General features: G+C 43.4%; 1 protein-coding gene across 1 annotated transcript in view; it reads left to right on the top strand.

Annotated features, from left to right (window-relative positions):
* Positions 1 to 12027, top strand: part of CFAP20DC (CFAP20 domain containing) — a 184364-nt gene that overhangs the window by 125902 nt on the left and 46435 nt on the right. The window contains exon 13 of the mRNA XM_063122092.1: positions 7803 to 7864. Coding sequence (XP_062978162.1) covers positions 7803 to 7864 — 62 coding nt within the window. The remainder of the gene's footprint in view (positions 1 to 7802; positions 7865 to 12027) is intronic.

Here is a 12027-nt window from a genome sequence, read left to right on the forward strand (position 1 = left end):
CATCAGGAAGTCGCATCAAGCTTACCTTCGGTTTTCGATCGGTACATCCCAGTACCAGTTCACCGTTCTTCCATTCGGGTTGGCCACGGCACCGAGAGTCTTCACGAAGGTCATGGCGGTGGTATGCGCCCACCTAAGGCAGAAAGGCATTTACGTTTATCCATACCTGGACGATTGGCTCCTCGTAGCGGACAGCAGCGGGGCGCTTCAGTCAGACATACTGACCACCCTCAACCTGTTGGACTCGTTGGGCCTGTGGGTCGACCAAGAAAAGTCCATTTTGACTCCACAGCAGAGATTGGACTTCATAGGGGTAACCCTATCCTCTCGAGACGGGAGGGCATACTTACCATCGACCAGAGCGAACACCTTACAGCAGTTAGCCGTCGATACCGAAAGCTGCCGAAAAATTTCAGCATGGACAGTACAGAGACTACTAGGTCTGATGGCAGCTACTACGGCGGTCATCAGATTTGCAAGACTCAGAATGAGGATATTGCAAGCTTGGTTCTTGAGGACTTTCGATCTCAGGCACAATGCTCGACGAACTTACCTTTCGATACCGAAGCAAGTGAGGGCATCGCTGAAATGGTGGTTCTCGATGTCGACTCTTCTCGAAGGCGTTCCATTCCAACAACAGGTGCCCTCGGTAACGATCACAACGGATGCATCTCTAGAAGGATGGGGAACTCATTGCAACTCCCTTACTGCACAAGGTCGTTGGCCGTTATCCCAGAGAGAACATCATATCAATCACCTCGAACTCCTGGCAGTGGAAAATGCAATAAAAGCATTTGCACAGATGATCGAGGGCAAGAATGTCTTGATCGCGACGGACAATACTACCGTAGTGGCATACATCAACAGGCAGGGTGGGACGAGGTCACACCCTCTGAACCGTTCTGCACTCAGGATATGGAACTGGTGCATAAAGAGAAGGACTTACCTGACTGCGATCCATGTAGCAGGCAAGGAGAACATCATTGCGGACTCTCTCAGCAGATCCTTCCATGTCGACCACAAGTGGGAGCTCGATGTCAAAGTGCGAGAAAGCCTTTTTCGGTACTGGGGCCGCCCTGCTGTCGATGTCTTCACTACCGAAGACAACACAGTCTGTACCAGGTTTTGCAGCAGGGCAGGAAGAGGAAAGCACTCGTTAGGAGACGCTTTCACCAGGACTTGGAGAGGAAATCTCCTATACATTTTTCCACCTTTTCCGCTATTGACGAAGGTGTTAGCCAAGATCCAGATGGACAACTCCAATTGCATCCTGATCACACCGTGGTGGCCTCGACAGACGTGGTTCCCTCATGCCCTTCAGTTATCGAGAGGGGATTACATCAGGCTTCCGTCGATGCCGAAGCTACTGTCTCGACACCAGGGCAGGGTTCGACACGCAGATCTGTCCACCCTCAAGATGACTGCATGGAGGATAGCAACCACTCCTCTGCTGGAACCAGAGTTTTGACTGTGGACCACATTATATTGGCAGCTCTAAAGCCTTCCACAAGGAAAGCTTATGCAGCAAAGTGGCAAAGATTTCAGAATTTTGCATCGGAAAAGGACAAAATACCAGAATCTTGCCACTTATCCTTCATCCTCAATTATTTATTGACACTTTTCCAGCAGGGACTTAAGCTCGCATCCATCAGGGTTCACCTTGCTGCGATTACATCTTTTCATCGGGGTGTGGATGGTTTTACACCTTTTACCCATCCAACAACCAAGAAATTTCTGAAAGGTCTGAAGAACACGATACCGACTGTGAAGACTATCGTGCCGCCATGGAGCCTGTCAGTTGTGCTGCAAGCATTGACACGCAAGCCCTTCGAGCCCATGGCTTCGACAGACCTTAGGCTGCTTACTTTAAAGACTGTCTTTTTAGTAGCCATCACATCGGCAAGACGTGCAAGTGAGCTTAAAGCTCTTAGGATAGATGTCCCGTACACTATCTTTCATAAGGACAAGGTTGTGCTACGCACAGACCCAGCCTTCCTACCTAAGGTAGTGTCAACTTTTCATCTGTCCCAGTACATTACTTTGCCTGCTTTCTTTCCTAACCCAACTACACCTCTTGAGTCTTCCTTGCATACTCTCGATGTAAGAAGGGCTCTTGCTTTTTACAAAGACAGGACGGACAATTTTAGAAAGACAAAACAATTGTTTATTTGTTATGGTGAGCCTTCTAAGGGACTTCCTGTGTCTTGCCAGCGCTTGTCACGCTGGATAGTGGAGACTATTGAATTGGCCTACTCTATTTCTAAATTAGAGTTAGTGAAACCTGTGACAGCTCATTCTGCCAGAGCTGTCTCAACATCAGTGGCTTTCACCAGAGGTGTTCCCTTGGCAGAAGTCTGTAGAGCCGCAACGTGGTCCACTCCGTCCACGTTTGTCAAGCACTACAGTTTGGACACCCGTGCGAGGCAGGACTGCTCATTTGGGAGGACAGTGCTCTCGGAGATCTTCAGATGATGCACCAACCCACCTCCAGAGGTATGTCAGCTTGCTACTCGCCCATATGTGTGATGCATAGAGACCACGAAGAAGAAATGCAGGTTGCTTACCTGTAACTGTAGTTCTTCGAGTGGTCATCTATGCATTCACACAACCCACCCACCATCCCCACTTGGTGGTGTGAGACTTATAAATGACACTGTTATATTGTGGAATATACTTTATTTTATTTACACTCATGTTTATGGGGGCACAATGTCGGACTCCTGTAAACTGAGGTAAGGGCGGGAACCCCGTGGACATGCACGGTAGCGTGGGGGAGGGGTTCCCGCCAAAAACGTTCCACTCAGCTATAGTAGGTTCCGGTCTGGTCTCTGCACAGGCGCAAAGCCCATATGTGTGAACGCATAGATGACCACTCGAAGAACTACAGTTACAGGTAAGCAACCTGCATTTTCTTGCAAGATGGCTTTTTAACTCCCCACACATCTTTCAGATTCCTACCTCTCTCTCTTTCTCATTCACATACACAGAAATTTAACAGTATGTAAAATGGGTGCACATCTGAGCCTCCATGCAAATTAGAGCAAATTAAGAAAAGCCACTCCTTCTAAGGGCAGCTCAACCCCTAATCCCTTTCAAATAGAATATATTTGCTTCCCAATCTCAATTATCCCTCTGTGATTATTTACGTATGTAAAGTTCAGTTTTATATGATTTTATAACAAAACACCCAACATTACATGTATTCTGGTATTAAGTAAACATGTATACTTTCAACTCATGTCTATCTATCCCCCCTCCCCGCCTCTCTCCCTCTCTCTCATTTTTACGTATTAAGATATAAACTATCAGTTAATTTAAAGTGTAACATCTGTGGCCATCTCCCCGTATGGACATCTGGACCTGTAAGGAAATATTGTTTTCATTAGGGTTTGGGGATTTTTCCAGAGTTTTTAACTTGAAAGCAAAATTCCTTTCAAACACTCTTTCGAACAAATGAACCATTTAAAACCCAAGTAACCATTAAGTGGGAGCTGACTCTGGTTGGCCTACAATCTCTAAAGTGAGCTTTTGAAACTGAAATTTGTTTCAGTTTAGAAAGAGAGTGTAAGTTTTATGCAATGTCAAGTTGACCACACTGGCAATTGAAATTCTTTGCTTGTTCACAAGGCCACTGGAGAAAGCACAGCTGAAAGGCAAGTTTCCTTAAGTTGTTCCTCCCACCATGCTTCAGCTGTTTGTCTAGTGAAAAAGCCTTCCTCCAGGACCAAGGAGCCTGCTTGACTCCATTATTCTTTTCCAAAAGTAGCCAGCATAAATGCCTGTTCTGCCAGTTTTTCAGGATGTAGAGCCGCTGACTCAGAGTTCCCCCAATTATATTTGCAGAGCTGGTGAGCAGACTTAGGGTAGGAGCCAAGCCTCAAATTCATTAACATGTTTGATTTATTTACATTACCCTACCCTGTGCCTGCTTACCCTACCCTGTGCCTGTTCGCATTCTCTTCCCCTCCTTATTGTTTTACTATGATTTTATTAGATTGTAAGCCTATGCGGCAGAGTCTTGCTATTTACTGTTTTACATGTACATGTACATGTACATTGATGGTGCTATATAAATAAATAATAATAATAATAATGGACAAGAGATTAATCTGACTGAAAGAAAATAGGGAGGGGGGAAGAGCCTCTGGACAGTGAGGGGTTCTTGACCCTTTTCTGTTTCATCACCAGATAAGTGGCTCTAGGCTTGCTTGCATAACTCACTTCAGCCTCTGATTTGTTTTATGCATTCAATCAGAAGTTGAAGATGGCTGAAACTAAGGGAAAGGCCCTCAGTAAAACTAGAACTTCATGTTCCTGCTTTTCCCGTATAAATAAATAAACTTCAGAAAAGTCATTGTCTCTAGTATGCAGGAGCAGGAAGAGTGAAAACAACCCTCAGAGAGACGACGGACAGAAATAGCTGGGGCGTGGGCAGAGAGGAGCAAATAGGGTAGAGTAGTGTTTTCCCCTCTCTGCCACTTCTGTTGCCAATTCAGACATTCAAGGATCCTGTTTATGCTGTTGTACATGGGAGCATAGGCTGTGGTCAGTTAGAAAGAGAGGAACCATGAAAGCTTGATACTGGGTTAGTCAAAGGACGGCAGAAAAAGATAGAGGGGAAAACATCTGAACCATCTGAAAAAAATCTGCTGGAGGGCTACTTAAGGATTCACTGGAGTCAGCAAAGTAGGCCTTCTATGCGGCCCTCATCACCACACTGTAGGTGTGATTATGCACTCTCACATGTATCCAGTTAGCCTCACAACAAGTCTTACGTCACCTATGCTATAACCATCTCCCAACACATTTCATTGCCCGGAGCTCACCAGAGAACCAGGGAGCACCTTGGGCTCCACTGCTCTGGAAATGGTGTTCAGGAGCTATCATGTCAACAGCCCATTATTTTTCACCATTCCATAGTGCAACTAGAGCCTCAACAGGATCGCTGGCTCTGGCTACTGGAATTTCCCCCACTTCATTCAGGAATCCATCAGATTCCGTATGATGCCAGGGGCGGACCATCTTAAGGGGTCCCTCACCCCATCAGGGGGAGACTGATGCTGTAATCTCAAACTTCACCAGGTAGTATTCAGTCCATGATAATGGGGCAATTTCACCCCCCTCCCAATATATGGACCACCACCCCTCACATCCAGAGGCAAAGACTAAATCAAGAGTACGCCCTCCCTTACGTATTGGGCCAATGATGAATTGAGATAGCCCCATGATTATCATCATGGAAGGCTTGAAGTCCTAAATGGACCCAGTCAAGGCCACCTTGGCATGAATGTTGAAGTCTCCTAGGACCATCGTTCTGGGGGTCTCCAACAGCATGCTTGAGACCACCTTGGCCAGTTCAGTCACGAAGGCAGTTGAGCAGCAGGATGGGCAATATACTAACAACATCCCCAATCTGTCTGGAGGGGTTTCCTGGTGAGCAAGTTAGTATTCTTATGGACCACAGTGACTCCACCCCCACGCCCAGGTCCTTCTGTCTGGATTGATGCTGTACCATTCTCATGGATGGGGTCAACAAACAAGGGTTCAGCTCCAATAGGCCAGGTCAGGTACAGCAAGGGTTGAGTTCCAGGATGGTTGTGACAGGGGAGAATCCAGAAGCAGGTCACACAAAGCCATGGTGAGATAGTTAGAGAAATCAAGGAGCAGATTACACTACACAGAGCTCTGAGTGGGCCTGCGCACCTTAAATAAGATTTGGGTTTCATAGAGGCTGCTATCTCCTCCCACAAACAGTATAAGGCCTTCTCCTTTAAAGGGGTCATGCTTGCTTTTGAAGCCTTTAACTGATAGCATGGATAACACAACTGGGGTGTGGTGGTGGCTTCGGAACAGGAATCCAGAAGCAGGGGCATCTGGTCCCAGGGACTCTTCTCGGTCTGGGGGGACAAATTCAGAGTCCTCTTCTGCATGTAAAGGCTTCTCTCCCCACATTAAGATATAAAGTATATTTGCTCTTTAAATGAATGCATGACCATTTCTTCCATTCTGTTCTGAGATCTTGAATTTGCTATTAGATAAGGCAAATCTTCACTTGCTTTGGCAGTGACTTTCATAAGCGTTTTACCACCCACAGCTCTAGGGCTGATGAAAATTAGGCCCTTCATAAAAAAACATATTTTTATGCTAGTGAAGCAAAATTGCAGTGCCCCAGTATCTTTTCTCCTTTTGTATACTGCAGTGGTGCTGTTCTGATACTTACATTTAAAAACGAAATGAGTTATTTTTAAAGTTTTCCCGGCCTTGATGAACCTGAAGAAAATGGTATTTTGTGCATTCTTTTGTTGTGAGAAATGATAAAATCTTGTCTCATTCCAATTAATCATATTTCCCCCCAATCTTCCTTGCTCATCAAATCTCTGCTAATTTTTTCCATATAGATTATAGGCAGCTTCTCACCAGAAAGCAAGGCCTTTTGTTCTAGATATTGGCTAATTTTACATAACCTCTTTGTCCGTAGGCCTAATCTATGGCAACAGCACCACCAGAAGGCTGCTTTTGGCTGTCGTTTATCTTTCCTGTGATTTTTAGCTTCTGTGCTTTGTACATTCTTGAATAATAAATACTCAGGTTTATTTCCACAATTACTGTGGGATTCTTCCCTTTTACTTTTGACCTCAGCCCTATAATATGCAACTTGATTATCAAGTGTCTTTCTATTGGTAGTTTTAATCCAGGAGTTTGGACAGGGGGTTCTTTCTTGATCGTCAAAGCTACAGAATCCTAAAGCCAAGATGCAAGACAAATGCATGAACAGATGCTCTCATGCAACGATAAAAGTGATATACTAAAAAATGTACTTTATAGCCAGTGATAGTTTACCAAGAACTGAAATGTAATAACTAGGCTGTCAGGAGAAATTGTTGAAATACAAATTGTTTAGCATCTGCTCCAAACTGTCAGTCCGAAAGGAATATAATAGCATTGTGAACTGCATATTACTCTCCTTAGCTGTCAGGTATAATAATTTCTTTAAAGTGACTTTTAAATCGTGGAGATATATATATATATAGATAGATAGATAGATAGATAGATATTAAATATTCATAATTTCAGAAAAATGCTCGGCGCCTGATTTAGAAACTCAGCGTTTTAAATAAATATTTATTTAAAATGCTGAGTTTCTAAATCAGGCGCCGAGTATTTTTCTGAAATTATGAATATTTAAAATAAAAATTTAAATATTAAAATAAAAATCAGTTATACGTTAGCATTTTCAATGCATGTCGCCTGTATGCTGAAAATACTGGAATTTGCAAGGGGCAAGGGCATGAGGAAAGAGAGAGAGAGAGAGAGAATGTACATGATTACTACTAGTGTTTCTTTTTCAAAATGTGAATGTGCTTAGACCATGATGTTATTTGCAAAGTGTGTGTGTGTGTGTGTGTAAGAGAGAGAGAGAGAGAAAGAGAGAGACAGACAGAATATGTAAATGATTACTACTGATAATTCTTTCCAAACGTGAATATGTTTGGACCCTTGCCCCGTCCATCACGACAGCCTGACATGCTTTTTCTATCATGCATACAAAATGTTGTACTACTTTCCTGACTATGTGAACGTATGGTTACACCTCACAGATGCTTCCTTTGTTACCTATGCCTCTTCATTCCTCCCCTCTCTTTGTGGGGGACTGGGCAGGAAGTTGTCTCTTGATTAGCGTGGTTCTGTAAGGACCACATACCATGATTATGCTAAATAGTTAATAATACTGTAGATTTAGCCATAGTTAAAAGATGTTGGCAATGTAATTTCCTCATTCCTGCTTCTTATGTCTTCCACAGCCTGTCAATCAAGGGTGTCACTATCAGAAAGAAATGAACCCTCTTTCCCATTCCAACCCACGGTAAGCTGCTGTTTACAGCCCAGGCAACAAGGATGTGCTCAGAATGTTCTAAAAGAACCGATCAATGTGACTTTTCCTTGCTAGGCTCTTAAATCTTATTTTCAGCTGTTCTGTCTCTGAAAGAGATGTCCACCCACAGTCCTCCCCCCACACACAAGGTTTGGCAACTGCTAACATGCATGGTGCGTGTTTGAATGTGAGAGAAAAACGTGGGGTAGGGAGGGGAGGGAATGCAGGTGTATGGCTCAACTGGTGTTTGCAGTTTACTTGGAATTGTACAGTGATTCCTAGGAAAACATAAGAACATGAGAGCCCTGCTGGATCAGACCAAAGGTCCATCTAATCCAGCACTCTGTTCACACAGTGGCCAACCAACTGTCGACCATGAACCCACAAGCAGGATACGGGTGCAACAGCACCCTCACGCCCATGTTTCCCAGCAACTGGCATGTATAGGCTTACTACCTCTGATACTGGAGGTAACACCATCATCAGGACTAGTAGCTATTGGTAGCCTTCTCCAGGAATGTATCCAACCCCCAGTTAAAGCTTTGGAAAAGAATCTTACCATATTGGAGAGCACTGTAAGAATGATTTAAAGGGCTGTCATGCAATTCATGTATTGAGAAGTTTGAGGGAACAGTCTTTGTTTAGCCAGTTTGCCTAAAACAAGAGCTAGGAAGGGAAGCCCACCCCCACAGGGGTGTTCAACTCAACTGCTCTCTCATTGTGAGGGAAGGCTTTTTCCCCATGCGCCAGTTTTCCAAGGGGCAAAGCCACGGAGAACTGTTTCTGTGGCTATGCTAGAAGACTGTTTTGAAGAGCTGGCCCCAGGAAGAACTGTGGTGGGAACCAACAACACCCCCCACAGGGCTAAGAGGATTGGCTGAGAAATTTATTTAAATTCAGATTTGATAAGAATATACCAAAGTTCATGAAGTTCTCCATATTCAAGTAAAGCTTTCCATATCCAAGCAAAAAAACTGAATGTAGGAGAAAATGAAAATGGCAGATTTGTTCCTCCAGGCCCAGGGCTTTGAGTGCTTCATTCTTAATAGTCTGAGTCTGATTCCCTGTGCATTCAGAAATGTTAGTGCCAGGGTTGCCACCTCTTCTTTTCTGACAGGCTCCTCATCTTTAGTAGCTATAGGATACATTGTGGTCATCTCCATGTGGGAAACAGCTGTACCTATTAGATTTTGCTGGTGCAGATGGGTGAGAATTTTCTCCCTTTGGATAAGAATTTAGTAAAATTTATATTCGGGAGAGAAAGAGCTTGAGATTTTAAAATATTGAATGTAGGAGACAGCAGATCTGACAGATTCACCCATCTGCGGTCCACCATGAGGATTGGGAGCCAAAATTCCACTGATTCCGTTGCTTTGTTGGCTACTACTTTGAAGACCTGCGCAGTTTGGTTCAGCAGGACACAAATGGGGATAAATATTTATTGGGGGTAAATAGCTCTGCTCATTTTTGAGCCAATCTGAGCGGAGTTTGTCTATCTTTAATATTTTCACATCAGCAACCACAGCACATTGATGAAGATTCTGGAGCCTGTTCAAGGGGCACAATTTTTCATGCAGAGCTCTGGCCAAGACTGGGCCTCTGTGTGAACTGAGAGTATATCTAAAAGCATACCCAAACCTCTCCTGCAGCTGTACATTATAGGGGAAGATTGAGAATGGAGAGCAAGCTAGCACTCAGGATAGCTTGTCGACAGTTACTGATCTTCTCATTAAGGAAGGCTAATAAGCTTCCAAGAAACCCCAGGGTTCCTTAGAACACAGTTGAAAACCACTGGCCTAAAGAAAAAGACGATTGATGAGCCATGTTGACAATTTCCAAACATGTCAGTGGGGAAAAGCAGAACAGTATATCCACTCAAAACAAAACGCAACGCAATGAGCTTAATTTACACGAACAAAGATTAGTTTAAGCTAGGAGCGATTTGATCTTTCCAAATTCCTATATGAAATGACCTGACCTCTACATCTCACAGATTGAGACTAATGTGCAGATAAAAACATCGCTATACAGCAAATTTCTCACTTCTCAGTACGTTGCTGTGCAATTCTCGGCAGTTTAAACACATTGAAATGTGCATCTACTATTTTGAGATAAAATATATGTTTAAATATGGATTTTGGCAATGTATTTCTTTCTTTTTAAAAAAATCACAGATTAATGCAGAAATGGGATGATAGGTAAAAACATGTGAATGTGGCACAGGCCGGAAATACAGATTCGCCCACCCCTTGTTTATGCATTGCGATAAAACTTCCCAACTCCAAAGGCGTGACTGCAGCTTCGATCAAGGAAGTGGGTGTGTATGTTTCAGCACATCCAATTACTGCAAGACACACCGCAAGGGGTACTTCAGGCCATATTGGTCACCCAGCAATGAACAGCTGACAGGAATTACATGGCTTCCTTCCAACATTTAACACAGAGTTGTCCTGATCAAATAGAACAAGAGGACAAAGACTGCCTGCCACAGCAGAATACACTGGAGAGAGTAAAACACACCAGACGAAGGCTGCAACCCTATTCACTAAGCTCAGATTAAGTTCCATTAATGGGCCTTACTTTTGAGTAGACATACAGTATGTAGGATTGCATTCTCAGAAAAGGTGAGTGCATTTAAGAACGTTCAAAACACTAGGCTCATTTGCATAACATGACAGCCCACCACAGCCTCATTTATCCACAGGCGCTGCCATGACGAACTCCTGTAGACATCCAATTTACAATGGCTTGTCATGCTGTGCAAACCCAGGCAGTATGGCTTGTTGGGAGTGAGAAGCAACTCAACAACAGCCCATGGTTTAGTTGAGGATTGCTACCCAATCCAAAAAGACATGCTGGACAGGTTCGCACGGCCGGCGAGGGTAATTAGGCAAATTTCTCTGGCATGTGATCAGCACAGGTGATGTAGGAAATAAGCCAGGGTGGGTTATTTCCCCCAATATGGTGGTCCAACCCTTATTGTTCTCAGTGCACCCAGTTGTAGACAGGACCATATCCAACACAGGAGGTTTTCAGATATTATAGTAAAGATATTTTGAAGTACCTCGTATACTCTTTGTTTGCTCATCTAGATGTAGTTAATGCGAGAGAAAAAGCAAAACAGAGACATTTTTTTCCATAGAAATTTCATTCTAGACAAAGTAGATATTAGATTTCAATTGCAGATGTTAGGAATTCAACCAACTGAAGTTTAATTTGCAAAAATAAATGTTAAAAAAAATGCTCCTGGTCTCCTCCCTATCTTTCCTGTATTTTTAGATTCTCTTTTTTCCAAACATTGAATAACTATATTCGGTCATATGGCTCCTTTTTTAAAAAACGGAATTTGTGGTGCCAGACTTGTGAGGGAAAGGTATTCAATATTAGACTACAAATGAATATATGTGTTCCTATTAGTAACTTGAACCTAACAATGTCAACCATGCCTTCTGTTGCTACTGGCCGCAGTCAGGTTTGGGATGGAAGTAATTTTGCTGCTTTTTAAACAAAGAACTATTTTAAACAAATAGTCTTTTGTTTAACAAAAGACTATTTTTAAATATCTTTTGTTTACATGGCTACTAATGACTTTCCAATATACATTCCATCACTTTTATCTTTTAGATGAGATCACTCATTCCTCAACATTTACTTACAAGATCCTATCTAAAACTGACTTTTATCTCACTGATAAGACCTAGGATTGATTCCATCCCTTCATTCAACACCCTTGAAAACTGCTGACTTTTACAGTTTAAGCAATTGCATTGGGGGGGGGAGGTGTTTCTCCAAAACATAAGCCCTATTTGAGCATTAACTCCAAGTGATTAAAAATTGGAATGGAGGGGAGAGTAGGGCTGTGGCCATTAACCGCATCCCTGCCTGCTGTCGTCCATGAGTTTGGTGGGGGGATGTCCACAGAGAGGAGTCTCCCACACTAGAGTCCTTCAAGAGGCAGCTGGACAACCATCTGTCAGGGATGCTTTAGGGATTCCTACATTGAGCAGGGGGTTGGACTCCTTGTCCATCACCTATTCCTAACCTTGAAAAATGGCTGGGCCAGGCAATGCGATGTTAGTGGCAGTGAACAGCTCAGAGCATAGGAATTTTTTACATGCCTTCGCTAAGTAATACTTCTCTGGCTTGGTTAAGGT

The sequence above is a fragment of the Elgaria multicarinata genome, chromosome 3, assembly GCF_023053635.1.
Source record: "Elgaria multicarinata webbii isolate HBS135686 ecotype San Diego chromosome 3, rElgMul1.1.pri, whole genome shotgun sequence".
Taxonomy (NCBI): Eukaryota; Metazoa; Chordata; class Lepidosauria; order Squamata; family Anguidae; genus Elgaria; species Elgaria multicarinata.